The 18936-nt window shown below is 40.8% G+C and overlaps 2 protein-coding genes across 12 annotated transcripts in view; one reads left to right on the top strand and one right to left on the bottom strand.

Annotated features, from left to right (window-relative positions):
* The window catches only part of LOC103031784 (membrane-associated phosphatidylinositol transfer protein 2), a 99399-nt gene that overhangs the window by 50882 nt on the left and 29581 nt on the right, over positions 1-18936 (top strand). For 8 of the 11 annotated variants that reach the window (XM_049470857.1, XM_049470861.1, XM_049470856.1 and 5 more), the window contains one exon: positions 187-237. The exons of the other annotated variants lie outside the window; for them this stretch is intronic. In XM_049470857.1, the coding sequence (XP_049326814.1) occupies positions 187-237 (51 nt within the window). The remainder of the gene's footprint in view (positions 1-186; positions 238-18936) is intronic. 11 annotated transcript variants of the gene reach the window in all.
* On the bottom strand, positions 9449-10676 carry LOC125787072 (uncharacterized). Its single transcript, XM_049470866.1, has 2 exons — positions 9918-10676; positions 9449-9809 (listed from the first exon to the last, which is right to left on the bottom strand). Exons 1-2 carry the CDS (start codon positions 10385-10387, stop codon positions 9449-9451), a joined length of 831 nt encoding a protein of 276 aa, XP_049326823.1. The 5' UTR covers positions 10388-10676.

The following is an 18936-nucleotide window of genomic DNA, read 5'->3' as shown; positions in this document are numbered from 1 at the left end:
ACTAAATCTTTTTAGGTTAGCTGATATTAGGAATAGACAAGAAACACACCAGTTTGAAACAGTTTGCATCATCATTTAAGTCATAAAAAGATTTCATAGTCAAACACAGTTAAACACAACATTGATCTATGCTATAAATAAAGAATTTATTCCTGGAGTATTTTTGTTCCTTTGCACATGCTGTAGATGCGTGGCACAGCTAACATCCCCATCATCACCATAACCAGGCACCATTCTGTAAGTAAACTGAAGGATCAGTTTTGGTAGTGAAAATTGTAGATAAAGTTGTCAACATTCATCACATTGTTTTGTGCCACTTTTTAAAAACATGTTATACAGTAGATGTTATTCATAGTTGTATAATGTCCAATGTGATGTATCCTGATGAATGACTCTTTAATTTGCACTACCAAAATAAAACCATATGTGTTATGTCCAGAGTAGTTCCCCTGATGCATCATTTTGGTTGTCTGTGAGAGCTCCTTTTTTTGTTTTCCTTTTCTTAACAACAGGTAAAAGTAAAGGCTAGCAGTCGAGATAATAGATTAATGACTGTATAGTAGCAAATATAGTGAGAATTGCACCACAGTAAACTTCACATCTGTTGCAAATCAAATAGAGCCAGTTATATCACACTTAATGTACAACCATATCACCAAAAGTTTATAGCACTGTGTAAATAAATGCAGATAAAAACAGAATGCAGTTAACTGCATATATCGTACACTCATATTGTATACTTAACAGAACATAGATCATATCCAATATTAAAAGTGCAACATTGAATCAAATCAAATTTATTTGTATAGTGCTTTTTACAACTGGTGTTGGCACAAAGCAGCTTTACAGAAACATGATCACAGGACAAAGAATCAGGCAAAACATTACACATAGAAAATACAGAATACAGAACCCCCAGTGAAAAACTCCCTCAGAGCTGCAGGAGGAGGAAGAAACCTTGGGAGGACCAAGACTCACATTAAAGGGGGGACCATCCTACCACTGGTCAAACGGCTTTTAAATTAAAATTTAAAAAGTCTTTTATACGTCCACATAGGTTTTATATATTCAGGAGTATAATAGCTCCACTAATGGAAGCAGTTAGAGTTGATGTAAGCCTGGATGTAATCTGTAGTGGAGAGTAAGATGGACGATGAGCAGCTGATCTGTGGTGGTTGATGGAGAAGAGCTGACTTCAGAAACTTCCATCAGTCTGGCCGGACAGGAGACGCGAGAGCCTGAGGGTCCAACATCGGTATCGGGTCAGACAGGTGGGCAGTCAGTAACTCGGAGGAAGGCAGAGAGATGGAATTAGTTTTGACTGGATTTATGTAAAACTGAGAATATTAAAACGTTATCAGAGTGTGGCAAATGACTCCGGCAGAACTGAATAAAACAGCCTAACTAAAGGCAGAGAGCCAGAAGGTAACATAGACACAGAGGCTCCCTGAAACACTGGCATCCACCCACTCCACCGTCCACAAACCTGAGTGACCGTGTGCAGTGGGAGAATGACAGCACCAGCATCTCAGTTTACCACAATTCCCTCTGTCCATGAACCCCTGGATCTGCAGCCTTATCTAAAGGAAAAAAACATTAATTACCAAAAGCTAAACTAAACAAGTAAGTTTTCAGGAGATGAGGTCTCGTAAATACTCAGGAGCGAGCCCGTGTAGGGCTTTATACGTTAACAGGAGAATTTTATAGTCTATGTGGAATTTTACTGGAATCCAGTGCAGTGCTGACAGGACTGGACTAATATGGTCAAATTTTCTAGTTTTAGTAAGGACCCTGGCTGCAGCATTTTGAACTAGCTGACGTTTATTTAAGTTACTGCAGGAACATCCAGACAGTAGCGCATTACAATAATCTAGCCTTGAGGTAATAAAGGCATGTACTAATTTTTCTGCGTCATGCAGTGATAGGGCATTTCTTAGCTTGGCGATGTTACGGAGGTGTAGAAAAGCTGTTCTAGTAACATTAGATATGTGTTTATCGAATGCTAGATCTGAATCTATGATAACTACAAGGTTTTTAGCTGCTGAACCAGGTGTGACTGAGAAGTCAGCCAGATTTAGCATTAAGTCTGATCATTTATTTCTAGCAGCTTTGGGGCCTAATAGGAGAACTTCTGTTTATCACTATTTAATAGGAGGAAGTTGTGCGACATCCACAATTTCACATCTTTTACACAATCCTCAATTTTCTTTAATCTAACTCTGTCGTCAGGTTTGGCTGATATGAAGAGCTGCGTGTGATTCCGCATAACAATGAAAATTAACGTCATGTTTTCTTAACTTAACTTAAAATTAACTTAACTTTGCCCAGTTTGAGCATATATAATGTAAATAATAACGGTCCTAATATAGAGCCTTGTGGAATTCCATATCTTACCTTGGTATAACTGGAAGACATATCATTTAACCTCACAAACTGGTAGCGATCGGTTAAGTACGATTTAAACCATGCTAAGGCAGTTCCGGTTACACCGACCATGTTCTCTAGTCTTTCTAAAAGGATAGTATGATCTATTGTATCAAAGGCTGCGCTCAGATCGAGAAGTACCAGTAGGGAAACAAAGCCTTGGTCGGCAGCTGTAAGTAGATCGTTTGTTATTCTAACTAAAGCTGTCTCAGTGCTGTGATGAGGCCTAAATCCAGATTGAAATTTTTCATAGATCTGGTTTCTTTGCAGGTAAGAGCAAAGTTGTTGGGCTATAGCTTTTTCTAAAATCTTAGAAATAAAGGGTAAGTTTGAAATAGGTCTATAGTTAGACAGTACACTAGGATCAAGATTGGTTTCTTGATCAGAGGTTTAATTACAGCTGAAGGCTTTGGGTACATGGCCCAGGGCGAGTGATGAGTTTACTATCATTAACAGAGGTTTAATTATATCTGGCAGTACCTGTTTTAGTAATTTTGTGGGAACAGCATCAAGTGTGCAGGTTGTGCTGTTTGAAGAGGAGATAATTTTCTCTACTTCTAGCTGTGGAAGTGGGTTAAAGACTTCCAACCTAACTTCAGTAACAGGGTTTTGTTCTAGATCAGCCAGACCAGATGACAGAGAGGATGTAATATTTATCTGTTTAATTTTATCCTGAAAGTTTTCAATTTTACTATCGAAGAAGACCATAAAATCGTTGCTGGTGTAAATGGCTGGAATCTGAGGTTTAGTACCTGCCTGGTTTTTAGTCAGTTTGGAAATAACACTAAAGAGAACTCTAGGATTATTTTTATTTATCTCGATCTGTGAGGTCAGATATGCTGAGCGGGCTTTAATTAGTTCTTTTCTATATTTTAGAAGACTGTCTTTCCACGCAGAGTGAAACACTTCCAGTTTAGTTGATCGATATTTACGCTCTAAATTTGGTACTAACTGCTTTAAGGTACGAGTTTGATCATTGTACCACGGTGCGAGCTTTTTCTGTCTCTATTTTGTGTTTAAGGGGTGCTACAACATCTGAGGTAGAGTGAAAGGTATTTTCTAAACCTTCAGTTAGTTTGTCTAGTTCTACTGGGTCTATAGGAGAGTACATTAGAGTTGATGAATCAGGAAGCTTATCGGTAAATTGTTGGGCTGTAAAAGGCGTTATTGAACGTTTCATAGAGTAGCTAGTGGGATGTACGTATATTATGACTGAGACGTAATTTAAATGATCTGAAATTGCGGAGGTTTGAGAACGAATATTCAGGTTATCTATGCTCACACCCAGGGTCAAAACTAAATCCAGAGTATGATTACAGTAATGAGTAGGTCCTGTTATATTTTGAACAATAACAACTGAATCTAAAATCGATGTGAATGCCTTTTTTAATGGATCATCCAATTTTTTGAAAGGAATGTTAAAGTCTCCACTATAATCACTTTATCACTACTTACTGCTAAATCTGTGACAAAATCACTAAATTCTTTTAAAAATTCTAAAAAGGGCCCTGGTGCTTTGTAGATATTTATTAAGGAAAATGCATTCTTTTTTGTAACTGCATTAATTATACTGGTGTTGTAAGAAACCAACCAGGGAGTTTGGATGCAAACACAGACAGGTTTATTAATCCAAATCAGAAGGCAAAAATCGAAGTCAAAAAACAGTCCAAAAAAACAGAAAATACACGCTAGGCAAAAATCGTAGTCAAGGATAAGCAATAGATCAAAAAAACAGGAAAACAGTAACAACAATAACGCTCGATAAGACACAATGTGGCAATATCTCGCAACTTGGCAGTGCATGAGTCTAGTATATATAGTCCTGTAGATGTGTAATCTCCCACAGGTGTGTGGGAGGGGAGGAGTCAGCCTCAATACTCAGGAGAGGTGGATCTTAAAGGTGCAGTGCGGGGGCTTCCGGTTGGCGCTGCGTCGGGTATGGCCGCACAGTAAGTTAGCTCCTGCATCAGCCTCTCTAAATTCCCCAAACTCGAATGCTACTTCGTACATATTTGACCTATCTAGGCATGCGATGAAAGGGGACAAATCCAAAAAGGGAAGGATAAAACCACAAGCCAAATCTGAGCAAGAAATGGAGAAGAAAAACCCAAACACTGCTTTTGGAGCAAAAGATGGCGCCGCCGCTGATGAAGAACCAGCAACACTAAGCTCAATTCGCCAAGTGGTGAGTGAAGTTACGGCTGCAGCAACACTAGAGCTGAAGAAAGAACTCGCTGAATTCCGCGAAAGTTTCACCGCGGACATTAAAAAACAATTAAACGACCTTTCAGCCGAAATTCACCAAAAGATTCAGGACACTTCTAACCGAATTGATGACGCGTAGAGGCGCCTGGGCGAGGTGGAAGAAAGCATGGCGGATACAAAAGCCTGGGACATTGGCGTTAAAGAGGCGCTCACACAGTTACTAGTTAATCAGCGGGATCTGCAAGCTAAAATCACTGACCTGGAGGGACGATCCAGGAGAAACAACATCAGGCTGTATGGAGTCCCGGAGAAAGCTGAGGGCTCCTCCATGGTCGCGTTTGTGGAAGGTTTGATCAAAACGGAGCTGGGCGACTGCGCGGGGCTGAACACGGAGAGAGCTCACCGCTCCCTCGCTCCTCAGCCGCCGAACGGAGCTCCGCCGCGCTCAATTGTGGTTCGCTTCTTGCGGTTCGCTTCTTGCGGTTCTCAGTAAAAGAAAGAATTCTCCAGGCTGTGTGGAAAAAGGCAATTTACGTAAAAGGCAAACGTGTGTTCTTCGACCATGACTACGCAGAAGAAGTGCAGAAAAAGAGAAAGGAATATGCGCCGATTAAAAGAATGCTGAAGGATGAAGGGATATGCTTCCAGTCTCCACTGTCTAAGCTGCGGGTCCATTTTGACACGGGTCCCGTCACTTTTCAAAGCGCTTCACATGCTGCGGAGGAACTACGGAGGCGGGGGTTTCATCTGGATTCTATGGTAACAAGCAAAGCCAGCGGTATTACTGAGGAAACCCTCACCAAACTCCTACCCTGGAATATTACCGGGGGAGTTGTCACGCACCGAAGCAGGAGTAAAGTGGACCCCCAGACGAACGCGCGGGAGAAGTTGCAGGGATTTCGGAGGTCAGAGCCGGCGTCCACCGAAATGGATGAGTAATCTCCATAAAGACACTGTAAAACTGGGTATTTGTGAACAGCTGGACTCGATTTTCACACACCTTCCTTAAGTTTACTGAGTGACATTATAAGGGCTGTGATGCAGGTTTATAGACACCGCGTCACCACTTCTTTTCTCCCCTTTCCCTAAGGATGTCCTTATGGGGGACCCCAGTAGATGGCCTGTTCCCCCTCACGTTTAGAACCTTTATGGCATCTTTTGTTTTGGAAGCCCAGAGTGAGGATAATCTGTATTATAGTTCAGTTGTTTTTCATTTCTTGAGGTCTTGTTTTGGAGTGCTGCAGCATATGATGTCAACATTTACAATATATGCACCAGTATTATAAAGTATTGTCTGTGAATGTAAATGGGCTCAATAACCCGATTAAAAGAAGTAAAATGATAGCTAAGGTTAAAAGGGAAAAGGTGAACATAGCTTTCTGGCAGGAGACCCATCTGTCCAATGATGAACATGGAAAATTAAAAAAGTTGGGATTCAGAAACACTTTTTTTTCATCACATAAAAAGGGTAAAAAAAGAGGGGTAGCAATATTAATCTCAAACTCCATCAGTTTTGAACTTATATCTGAGATAAGGGATAAAGAAGGCAGATTTGTTTTGGTTAAAGGTAAACTCGACCATAACGATGTTACATTACTTAACGTATATGCTCCCCCGGGGAGTGACATGGCATTTTTCAGGAAAATATTTAATTTGATAGCATCTGAAACATATGGTACTTTGATCTGTGCAGGGGATTTTAATATGCTTTTAAATCCTAAACTAGATACAACAAATCAGAAACGCAAAAAGAGTCCTACTGAAAAAAGATTGAATAAAATATTGCAAGATCTGGGTTTAATTGATATTTGGAGGGAACTACATAAATCTGATTTGGACATGCGGTTCACTCAAGAATAGATTATATCTTCATGTACAGCCGAGATATGCACCGTCTAAAGGACTGTACAATAGGTCCAATGGATCTTTCAGACCATTCTTGTTTATACCTAACACTTCATCTAGATGGCACTCCCAAGAAAACATTGTGGAGATTAAATACTGGAATGTTGAATGATGCCTTATTTAAAACAGAAATTGTGGCAGATTTAAAAACATATTTAAAGGATAATGCCAATGGAGAGGTAAGTCCATCTATTCTGTGGGATGCATCTAAAGCAGTCTTAAGGGGAAAAATTATAGCCAAAACCGCATTGATGAAGCGGTTAAATATGATAAATTGACTTCGCCAATAACAAGTGAGGAAATTGACAAGGCAATTTCCAATCTTAATTCTAGTAAATCGCCTGGCACGGATGGGTTTCCGCCAGAATGGTATAAGACCTTTAGAGAACAGCTCCTTCCTTTACTTGAGCCCTGTTTTAATTATGTTCTGAAGGAGGGGGCATTGCCTCCATCCTGGAGAGAAGCTTTTATATCTGTTATCCCGAAAGACAGCAAAAGTAAGATGGAATGTAAAGGATATAGACCAATTAGTGTGCTTAATACAGATTACAAACTGTATGCATCTATATTAACCAAAAGGATGGAGGAGGTGATGCCTCTTTTGATTGATGAAGATCAGACAGGTTTCATAAAGAACAGACAAACCCAAGACAACATAAGGAGGGCTCTTCATATAGTAAATCATATCAACGAAAACAAAATAAGTTCTGTTATACTCAGCTTAGATGCTGAAAAAGCTTTTGATTCTGTGGGATGGGAATTTCTTTTTCAAGTTATGAACAAGTTTGTTTTTTGTGAAGACTTCATAAATTGTATACGCACGCTTTATTCTTCTCCTTTGGCAAGGATTAAAGTGAATGGGAGTTTATCGGATTACATTGATTTACAACGTGGATGCAGACAAGGCTGCCCTGCAAGTCCTACCTTATTCAATCTGTTCATTGAACCCCTGGCTCAAGCTATTAGGCAGGATTCAAGCCTAGAAGGTATATCTATCATGGGCAGAGAGTACAGAGTGTGTTTATATGCAGATGATGTATTGATTTCCCTTTCAAATCCAGAACTAGGTATACCTCGGTTGATGAACATTTTGTCCATGTATGGGAGTCATTCTGGGTATGTTCTTAACATTTACAAAACCCAGACATTGGCATTTCACTACACTCCTTCACCAGAACTCATTCAAACCTACAACCTCAAGTGGTCCTCCCCATACATCAAGTACCTGGGAATATATATAACAAAAGATTTATCCTTACTATACAAGATTAACTATAACTGTATAACTAAGAACCTTAATGAGGATATTAAAAGGTGGAGTCAGTTGCCTTTGGATTTTAGTAATAGAGTGCAGACAATTAAAATGAATATTCTACCTAGAGTGTTATATTTGTTCTTATCACTTCCAGTGGAGGTCCCACACGGGCAGTTTAGGGAATGGGACAAGCAACTGTCTAGATTTCTTTGGAATAACAAAAGGCCACGTGTGAAATATTCAACCCTACAACTTCCAAGAGAGAAAGGTGACGTGAGCTTACCCTGTCTTAGGAATGACTACTTATCAGCTCAATTAAGACCTATTGTGTACTGGTGCAATCCAGCGTATGAAGCAAGGTGGAAGGACATTGAGCTGTCCTTACAGGACACCCCCTTACAATCTATACTGGGCTGCAATTATAAAGATAGTGAAATAGCAAGGTTAAAAGCCCCTGGATTAAACTCTCACTCACTGTTTGGATGGAGATAATTAGGGGCTTCCAACTCCAGAGAGAAGCAAAATTACTTAGCTGGCCAGCTTATGACCCAGACTTTGTCCCAGGATCTCTGGACCATAGATATAGACACTGGGCTCATTCTGGTATAACTGCTCTGTGTAAAATCGTAAAAAATTGGGAACTGGATACTTTTCAGTCTCTTTGTCAGGTCTTTGGACTAGAAAAAAAGGACTTTTATAGGTATTTACAGCTGCGGCACTACTTTGACAAAGTAATAAAACTTTCAAATTTAGAAGAACCTTCACTGTTTATTCAAATATTCATAACAGCATATGACTCTGGAAGTAATAAAAGCCTTATAGGAAGATTATATTCAGCCATAAGATCTCTAAATAATAACTCAACTGAATATATAAAACAACGATGGGAGAAAGAACTAGGTGTACCCTTAACAGAGAAGACATGGATAAATGCTTGGAAGACCCAGTCCAGCTCTACTAATTCCCTTATCTGGAGGGACTTCTGCTGGAAGAATCAGATACGTTTTTTTATCACACCTAAACAAAAGTCCAAACAGATGAGATCTGTTTATGAATGCTGGAGAGGGTGTGGATTGGGGCCAGCAGACCACGCCCATATATTTTGGCTGTGCCCTTATATTAAGCCTTTTTGGGAAGGGGTAAGAAAGATAATCTCAGAAATTTTAGATTTGGCACTTGACTCCTCCTTCATTGTGTTGTACCTTGGTATTAAACCGAAATCTGTAAATAAATGTGATGCTTATTTGCTAAAGGTACTCTTGGCAGCTGGGAAAAAGGCAATTACAAAGTGCTGGCTGAAAAGAAGCCCCCCCAACATGGACCTCTTTATAGAGACTGTTAATTACCTATACCGAATGGAAATGATGACATTTTCTTTAAGATTACAGAAAGAAAAAGGAATGAGGTACTGGTATAAGTGGACTAAATATGCATCCCATCTATCCACAAATGAAGAATGAACAGCATGTGTGCAATATTTAATTATTGATGTATTTTACTTTTTTTCCTCTTTTCTCTCCCCCCCAATGCACTTCCCCTGCCCGGTGTGTAACTAATGGTGTATCTAGAGATGTATGGTATTCTGTGCCCCTGCTGCTGTCTCCCCATGGCCTCAGTTTGTTTTGTTGTTCTACTCATAAACAAAAATAAAAATAAAGTTTAAAAAAAAAAAAAAGGTGCAGTGCGGGCAGGTGTGACATAACCCCCTCCCCTACGCGCTACTCCAGGAGCGCCAAGAGTCCGGCCGGGGGGTCGGCCCCGAGGTCTGGGTGCAGGACGTTCCGGCCTGCGGGAGTGGAAATCCGTAATGAGAGATGGATCCAGTATGTCCGATGTAGACACCCAGCTCCTCTCCTCGGGACCGTACCCCTCCCAGTCCACTAGATATTGGATGTGCCCCCGTCTCCGACGTGAATCCACAATGGTGGTGACTTTGTAGGCAGGACTGCCATCGATGTCCAGAGCAGGAGGTGGTGATGAGAGAATGGAGGCATCATCCAGTGGACCAGGAATAACCGGCCTGAGGAGAGACACATGAAAACTGGGTGAGACTCTGTAGTTACGGGGCAAAAGCAATTTATAAGTCACATTGTTAATTCTTTGCAGTATTTTGAAGGGGCCAACAAACCGTGGACTGAGTTTACGACAGGGCAGGCGCAACTTGAGGTCTCTTGTGGAAAGCCAAACTCTGTCACCCGGGTTAAATAAAGGGGTTTCACCTCTACGTCGATCCGCCTGTGCTTTTTGTCGTCTGACAGCCAAACCCAGACGTGCGTGTGTCTGTTCCCAAGCCCTTTCACTGTGTGTGAACCAGTCATCAACAGCAGGAGCGTCTGTCCTCTCTGCATTCCAAGGGAACCTAGAACCTAGTGGTTGGTAACCTAGAACACACTGGAAAGGAGTTAAACCTGTAGATGAGCTACGTAGAGAGTTCTGAGAGTATTCAGCCCACGGCAGAAAGCGTGACCACTCCCCCTGTTGGTCATGACAGTAATGACGCAGCAGGCGACCTATTTCCTGATTGAGCCTTTCCACTTGTCCATTAGCTTCAGGGTGATGGCCTGACGTGTGACTGACAGTTATCCCCAACTTATCCATAAATGCCTTCCAAACTGAAGAAGTGAACTGAGGTCCCCGATCAGATACAATGTCCTCAGGTATCCCAAAATTTCTGAAAACGTGAGTGAACAAAGCCTCTGCAGTCTGGAATGCAGTGGGTATAGTGGTGAAAGGCACCAATTTACAGGCTTTAGAAAACCTGTCTATAACTACAAGAATGGTGGTGAATGTCTGTGATGGAGGTAAGTCTGTGAGGAAGTCTATGGACAGATGGGACCAGGGTGTGAGAGGTATGGGTAGAGGCTCTAATTTACCTGCTGGTAGTGATCTGGGAGACTTAGTTCGAGAAACCTTGGGAGGACCAAGACTCACATTTGAGGGGGGACCATCCTACCACTGGTCAAACGGCTTTTAAATTAAAATTTAAAAAGTCTTTTATACATCCATATAGGTTTTATGTATTCAGGAGTGTAATAGCGCCACTAATGGCTTGGATGTAATCAGTAGTGGAGAGTGAGATGGACGATGAGCAGCTGATCTGTGGTGGTTGATGGAGAAGAGCTGACTTCAGAAACTTCCATCAGTCTGGCCGGACAGGAGACGCGAGAGCCTGAGGGTCCAACATCGGTATCGGGTCAGACAGGTGGGCAGTCAGTAACTCGGAGGAAGGCAGAGAGATGGAATTAGTTTTGACTGGATTTATGCAAAACTGAGAATATTAAAACATTATCAGAGTGTGGCTAATGACTCCGGCAGAACTGAATAAAACAGCCTAACTAAAGGCAGAGAGCCAGAAGGTAACATAGACATGGAGGCTCCCTGAAACACTGGCATCCACCCACTCCACCGTCCACAAACCTGAGTGACCGTGTGCAGTGGGAGAATGACAGCACCAGCATCTCAGTTTACCACAATTCCCTCTGTCCATGAACCCCTGAATCTGCAGCCTTATCTAAAGGGAAAAAACATTAATTACCAAAAGCTAAACTAAACAAGTAAGTTTTCAGTCTAGACTTAAAGATTGAGACTGTGTCTGAGTCTCGAACATATCGGGGGAGATTATTCCAGAGTTGAGGAGCTTTATAAGAGAAAGCTCTTCCTCCTGCAGAGCTCCTCTGAATTTTAGGAACTACTAAGAAACCAGCACCCTGAGATCTAAGTAATCGCGGTGGTTCATAATAGGAGATGAGGTCTCGTAAATACTCAGGAGCGAGCCTGTGTAGGGCTTTATACGTTAACAGGAGAATTTTATAGTCTATGTGGAATTTTACTGGAATCCAGTGCAGTGCTGACAGGACTGGACTAATATGGTCAAATTTTCTAGTTTTAGTAAGGACCCTGGCTGCAGCATTTTGAACTAGCTGAAGTTTATTTAAGTTACTGCCGGAACATCCAGACAGTAGCGCATTACAATAATCTAGCCTTGAGGTAATAAAGGCATGTACTAATTTTTCTGCGTCATGCAGTGATAGGGCATTTCTTAGCTTGGCGATGTTACGGAGGTGTAGAAAAGCTGTTCTAGTAACATTAGATATGTGTTTATCAAATGCTAGATCTGAATCTATGATAACTCCAAGGTTTTTAGCTGCTGAACCAGGTGTGACTGAGAAGTCAGCCAGATTTAGCATTAAGTCTGATCATTTATTTCTAGCAGCTTTGGGGCCTAATAGGAGAATGGGTGATGCGCTCCCTCCAGCCAGTGTTGCCATTCTTCCAAGGCTAATTTAATAGCCAGTAATTCACGGTTGCCTACATCATAGTTGCATTCTATGGGAGACAGTTTTTTTTAGAAAAATATGCACATGGGAATAGTTTAGCAGGATTACCTTGACGTTGTGACAGGACCGCCCCTACCCCAGAGTCAGATGCATCCACCTCCACGATGAAGGGCAGAGAAGGGTTGGGATGCTTCAGCATAGGGGCTGATGTAAAAAGTGTCTTAAGCTTCTGGAATGCCTGCTCAGCTGCCAGATTCCACACTAACTTCTTGTGTCCCCCTCTAAGCAAAGTAGTGAGTGGAGCTGCCACCAGACTAAAGTTTCGGATGAACCTCCTGTAGAAGTTGGCAAAGCCAAGGAAACGTTGCAGATCTTTTCTACTCACTGGTTTCTTCCATCCAGTTACAGCATCCACTTTCTTTTCATCCATGTGGACCCCCTCACGATTGATCAGATTGAACAGGAATGAGATGTGGGTCTGGTGGAACTGGCATTTCTCTGCTTTGACGTACAATCTGTTCTGTAGGAGTCTTTGCAGGACTTGCCTCACCTGTTGAACGTGTTCAGAAAGAGATGCAGAATAGATAAGAATATCATCTAAAAATGCAGTGACATATTTACCCAGCATGTCCCTCAGAACTTCATTGATGAATGACTGGAAGACGGAGGGAGCATTTACCAATCCATAGCTCATCACAAGGTATTCATAATGGCCAGAGTTAGTTGAAAAAGCAGTCTTCCATTCATCTCCTTCTTTAATTCTGATCAGATTATATGCACTGCAAAGGTCCAATTTAGTGAAATAACGGGCTCCCCTGAGCTGTTCTAAAGCAGCAGGCACCAAAGGCAGTGGACAGTGTTGGGAAGGTTACTTTTAAAATGTAATCCCTTACAGATTACTGATTACATCACTCAAAATGTAATTTATAACGTAATCAGTTACATTACTTCAAGTGAGTAACGTAATCTGATTACTTTGGATTACTTACAATATTGTCGTTTTTTTAAGCCTGAATGAATGTAGCAACCACATATTGCATATTATCCTTTTATTTTTCTTTCCAGTTAACAAATAGAGAATCAAATAAAACAGCCTTTTCAATCACCCTATAAAAATACTTATGAAACCATTTCATCAAACTATTTTATGAAACACTTCTATACATTGATGAAAAAATCATTAAAAACCATTAAAAACCAAACAATGCAACAACAACTGTAAGCTATTAATTTGCAGGTTTGCCACTTTCTGCAGGTGGATTATCTAGGGGTGAAAATCACAAGATTCATTATGATATGATATGATTACTTTATTCAGCGATACGATAATGTACGATACCTCAAATTATGTCACGATACGATACGATTCGGTTCAATACGATTTTTACAATCTGTTCCTTTTCTAAGAACTCCCAAATGCAAACCAAATATAATTTGAATGTTTTATTATTAAATGTCAATTGCAGTGTAATCATAAAAAGTAAACAATCATTCACTTCAACACTTTAATTTTCATTCTTTAGGTTCCATTTGAGAACATCAAATGCAGAAGAAAATGTAAAAAAATAAAAATAAAAAAAGCGCCTGTTATATAGAGTTAACAATGTGTGTATGGATGTTGGTGATGTATAGTCAATCATTCTCTACATTTCCTGATTCAGTAGGGTCTTGACAAACAAATTACAAAATTGGTAATTTATAGCACAATGCATTAAAGATTTCCACTGCATTATATTAGGTGTCCACCAGGCGTCTCCAAAGTGTTCAAAACCTCTCAAGATACACAAGTAAATCTGTCACTATACAACAACAGTTTGTAAAATTTAGAGTTCAAGCACCGAAGGTGCGTAGAACCCTATTGTTTTTGCTAAGATTTTTCTTCTTCTTCTTATTGTTATTATTATTCTTTTTCTCCTGAAAAAACAGTTGTGCAGCCTAAACCATAAGTCATAGAGAAATGAAACTTAGTAGGTAGATGTAGGATCAGTGCATCTCGGTGGACAACAAAAATGGCACCGATTGGTCAAGTGGTGGCGCTATAAACAAGGAAATTCATTTTTCACAATTTTCTCAATAACTCAAAAACCATAAGACCTACATTCAAAATTCTTTTTTGATGGATTCCTTGGGTCAATACCAACAACTTTCCAATTTGGACCATGCACTTCCGTCTATATAGATTTTTTGCTAATTTGCATAATATGCAAAACCTACTTTTGCAACCTAGTCCTAGGAATTTTGACCAATCCTGGCATGTTTGGTATCAAAACACTCGTGAGAGCATGCGCTTCAATATTCATTAAGAAAAAGTTGAAATATGTAAACAATATGGCCGCCATATGCAAATTAGTCCTTCCGGATATATGCCCCATTCACTTCAAGAGGTAAATTTGGAGCACTGTTTCTCAGCAACCGTGCAACCTAGCAAGTTGAAACTTTGCATGCAGAATCTATCATACAGCCTCTAAAGGATGTTCAAAGGGCAACTTAATCAATCAACATGGCTGAACACCATCAGCCAATCAGCATTCAGCAGACATTTTGGCAGGCTGAATGTTGCCCAATCTGGATGATATTTGGCAGTTATGTTCAGGTGGAGACACTGTAGTGACCTGCAAAGTGCTGAAACAATCCGCCCACTGGGGGGCGCTGTTCCAAAAAAACGAGTATATGTCAATCATGCTGTACTATTTTGACATCTAATTGTTTTTGCCATATTTAGTACAGTGGCTCTGACAAATTTCTCAATACAACTATGTTTAAAAAGTGCCTTGTTCATTCATAATTGCTAATTGTTTGAAAATAGCTATATTGAAACTACTCTCTGGATATTTGGCCTATCACCTCCATTTCAGTCTTGCTGCACACTGTAGAGTCTCTAGGTAAATGTTCATTAAAAACATTTGTGAAAATTTCACATACAATACTCTCCAGGCATCAAGCAATCTGTGCGTCCTTGGAATTTCTAACCTAAATTGCTGTAACTCTGCAGTGTTTGCTGTAATCTCACAATGTTAAAGACCTCTGTACAATATCACTCTGATGAAGCGCCATTTAATACAGAACTAGATTAAGAATAACTTGACATTACATGTCATATCAGAACATTCACTCCTTTGTGCCTCTTCTCAACATTAATAACAGGTGAAAGACTTTTGATCATTTTAAATGTGACAGAATGTCTCCAATTGTGTTAGACCTTCTTACACATCACCATCCTATGCTCTAGTAGGCACCATTGTGCTAGTTGGTGCTTGATGAAGCGCCATTTAATTCAGAACTAGATTTATAATAACTTCGTAATTACATGTCATATCAGAACATTCACTCCTTTGTGTTAATTTAAACCTGTTTGGTCAAACATTTCAGCTTGTTCTGCAAAGGTTCAAAGGTCAATCTGAATACCACTTTGTGAACATTCTGGTTGAAGCCACCTGATCAATACCAATAACATGTAGACACCTTTTGACTAGTTCTAACTCACTTAATGAATATCCTACAAACTTCACTAGATTTACATGTTAATTTAAGCACTGATCAGGTTGAAAGGCCTCTGCTCAACATCAATAACAGGTGAAAAACTTGATAATTTCTAAATGTGACAGGGCATCTCCAATCATATTAGACCTTCTTACACATCACCATTCAATGCTCCAGTAGGCACCATTGTGCAGGTTGGTGCTTGAACCCGATGATTGCCGCTTGCGGCTATATTTTTGTTTGTTTGTGATAAAATAAATTAATGTCTATGTCAGAGTAATATTAATATTTTTTTGATGAAATGACACACAAAATCACACGTATGCACGCTGTGGGCGCACCTTTGTTTAGCAGAGGCATTTTGGTGACAGCTGTTAGGCATGCCCCACCCCCAGCCATTAGGAGACCAATCAGGGCAAATTACGTACCAGTGTTTTCGTCTAAGGGTGGACTATTGGTTGAAATAGGTGTCAATCACCTTTGTGACCCTGGAGAAAGGCTATGACCTGATTTGATTGGATTGGATTGATCCATTGCTCACGTTATTGGTTCAAAAGACGATCACTCAAGAAAAATAGTGGTTTGTGGACCAATAAAAACCACAGAATCGACAAGAGGACATCCTTAGCTTTGTATTCACGTACAACTTTACGTGAAAACATTACATGTGTGGTCGCTAGGAGTTTGAGAATATGACGTTGCGGTTGCGCTGAAACTAAACGCATGTTTGTGAGGAGAAGTGAGCAGGAGAATAAAGGACTTTATGGATATTTTACCTGCGGTTCAGTGCTGTATTGTGGATGCTGTGATAGTAAGTGATTTTTGTATAATCTTATATGATGTTATTTCACATACTAATAATATTTTATAAGGCTATTTTGTTGGGGAGGCATGTTTCACATGTAAACAATGTAAAAATACAGGCTGTTTTCAGTTGGAGATTTCTGGCGACTGGTTTCATGTAGATGGTTGTAAATTTGCGTGCAGGTAGTTAAAGTAATACTAAAGAATATGAGTTGGTTAGTTGGTCGGTGTGTTTAGAATATTTTACGCCTTTAAGCATTCTACTTTACATAGTCAGAATGGGCCCGTCGACGGGCCCGCTAGAGGGCGCTTCTGCAGTGAAAACATTCTGATCGAAGGTTGTGAATCATAGAATATTCTGATGTCGTGATTTATGTGAATGTGATTGCGTTTTGTCAGTGTTGGATTGGAAGACCAAAAATAGGGAAGTACCGCAATTGTCATGGTGAGCACAGAATAGCAGACAAGTGCAGATACTGATAAAAACAATGTACGTTTATTATAAGAATAAACAGATGTAGACAGAGTCGATACAGAGAAGTGGGTGATAACCAGTAAACGGAGCAATGAAGGCAAGACTATACCAGAAACGATAACCAGTCCAGAGTTCATACACGAGTAATCCAGTATCAGAGGTAATCCAAGAGGCAGTAGTGAAAACAGTGTCCAAAGCATACACAAACAATCCAGTATCAGAGGCAAAGGCAATAATCGGCGTTGAGAAAACAGAAAAAGCAAGGTCATACACAAAGTAAACTGAGATAAGGGATAAGTAACGCTTTGTAAAGAGGTGAACCTACAATACGCGGCGTGGTAGTCTGTTTGGCGTGCCCCTTTATAGTGCCAGTAATCAGTATTCGGGACTTCCTGGAGGAAGCAGGTGAGGTGTCACGTGATCAGGTGAGTGCGTGATGTCAGCGGGTGGTGCATTCTGGGTAGTGTAGTTGTTGACCTGAGAACCTCCGTTAGAGCTTGGTGTGGAAGGGACAGAGGAGCTAACAGTACCAGACGTGACAGCAATGTAATCCATTTATTTTAGCAGAGTAACTATAATCTGATTACCACTTACTGAAGCAGTAACTGTAACGGATTACAGTTACTCATAATTTGTAATCTGATTACGTAACACCGTTACATGTAATCCGTTACTTCCCAACACTGGCAGTGGATAACAAAACTTTTTGGTGATTTCATTCAAACCACGATAATCCACACACGGCCTTAAACCACCATCTTTCTTTTCCACAAAAAACATACCTGCGCAGGCAGGAGAGGTAGAAGGTCTAATGAAACCCTGGTTCAGGGCTTCCTGGATGTAATCCTCCATAGCCTGTGTTTCTTTGACTGAAAGAGGATAAATGTGAGCTCGGGGAGGTATTTTACCTTCTTCCAGTTCAATGGAACAATCCCAGGGTCGATGAGGTGGCAATTCAGAGGCTCTTTTTTTACTAAAAACATCTAATAGGTCTGAATAGACATCCGGGATGTCAGTGAGACTGGGTTCTGAGGGGCTTTCAATGGAGGTAGATGCCAAGGTCAGTCTAATGCAGTGTTCAAAACAATTACTGGACCACTGAACAATGTCTCTATCTTCCCAGGAGATTTTAGGGTTATGTTTAAGGAGCCAGGGTAGGCCCAAAACAATGGGGTGAGAGGACACTCGGAGGACATGGAAAGAAATCTGTTCACTGTGAACAGATCCAATGGTTATAGTTACTGGTTCAGTGATGTTCGTTACTGTGCCCTCTCCAATGGGTTGATAATTGATGGCTTGAATCTTTAACGGAGTATCTAATTTTATGGCTGGAATCTTCAGTTTCTCGGCCACGGCTTGCTCGATGAAGTTGTCTGCCGCTCCGGAGTCCACGAGGGCTGCAAAGGAAAAGATCTAATTAAGGTAGTGCACAGTTATTGGTACAGTTAGCATTTTAATTGAGATAAGAGCGTCAGGCATACTCACTCTGCTTGACTGAGCCGCGTGTGTCCCAGTTGCATGGGTTCACCCTCTTCGGCTGAAACTATCTGTGGCATTACGTGACCACGCTGGGCGCGTGACGTATGACGCCGGCTTTGCAGCAACACATCCAGTCGGGTAGCCATCTTGATAAGGTAATTCAAAGACAACGCATCATCCCGGCAAGCTAACTCAGTCTGGATTTCTTCGGACAACCCTCTTCTAAAAGCCGTGATGAAAGAAGCCTCATTCCAACCGCTTTGCGCGGCTAACGTGCGGAAGGTAAGAGCATAGTCCGCTACTGTGTTACGGCCTTGTCGAAGCTCCAGTAGTTGTTCCCCAACTTCTCTACCACCCTTTGGGTTGCCAAAAACAGTCCGGAAAGTACTGGCAAACAGTTCATAACTCTCATTCATCGTGGGGTTTTGAGACCAGAGCGCTGTAGCCCACTTAAGGGCTTTACCAGAGAGTAGTGAAGTCACAAACATTATTTTAGCGTGATCGTTGGGACCAGGCGGGGGTTGTTGGGCGAAGTAAATATCGCATTGCAATAAAAATCCCTCACATACCTCTGGGTCTCCGTGGTATTTCTCCGGCAGGGCGACTTTGAGAGGAACTAAGGCAGGTGACTG

This window comes from Astyanax mexicanus, chromosome 22, assembly GCF_023375975.1.
Source record: "Astyanax mexicanus isolate ESR-SI-001 chromosome 22, AstMex3_surface, whole genome shotgun sequence".
NCBI lineage: Eukaryota > Metazoa > Chordata > Actinopteri > Characiformes > Acestrorhamphidae > Astyanax > Astyanax mexicanus.
Note: the sequence above shows the minus strand (reverse complement) of the source record. Positions and strands in the feature narration are given on the sequence as shown.

What these genes read in the sequence shown, in the direction of transcription:
- LOC125787072 (XM_049470866.1), bottom strand. Translation starts at nt 10,387, where the DNA reads ATGGATAAGTTGGGGATAACTGTCAGTCACACGTCAGGCCATCACCCT. An exon ending in TGTCGTAAACTCAGTCCACG is followed by an intron (nt 9,810 to 9,917) that starts GTTTGTTGGCCC and finishes GTCTCTCCTCAG; the next exon opens with GCCGGTTATTCCTGGTCCAC.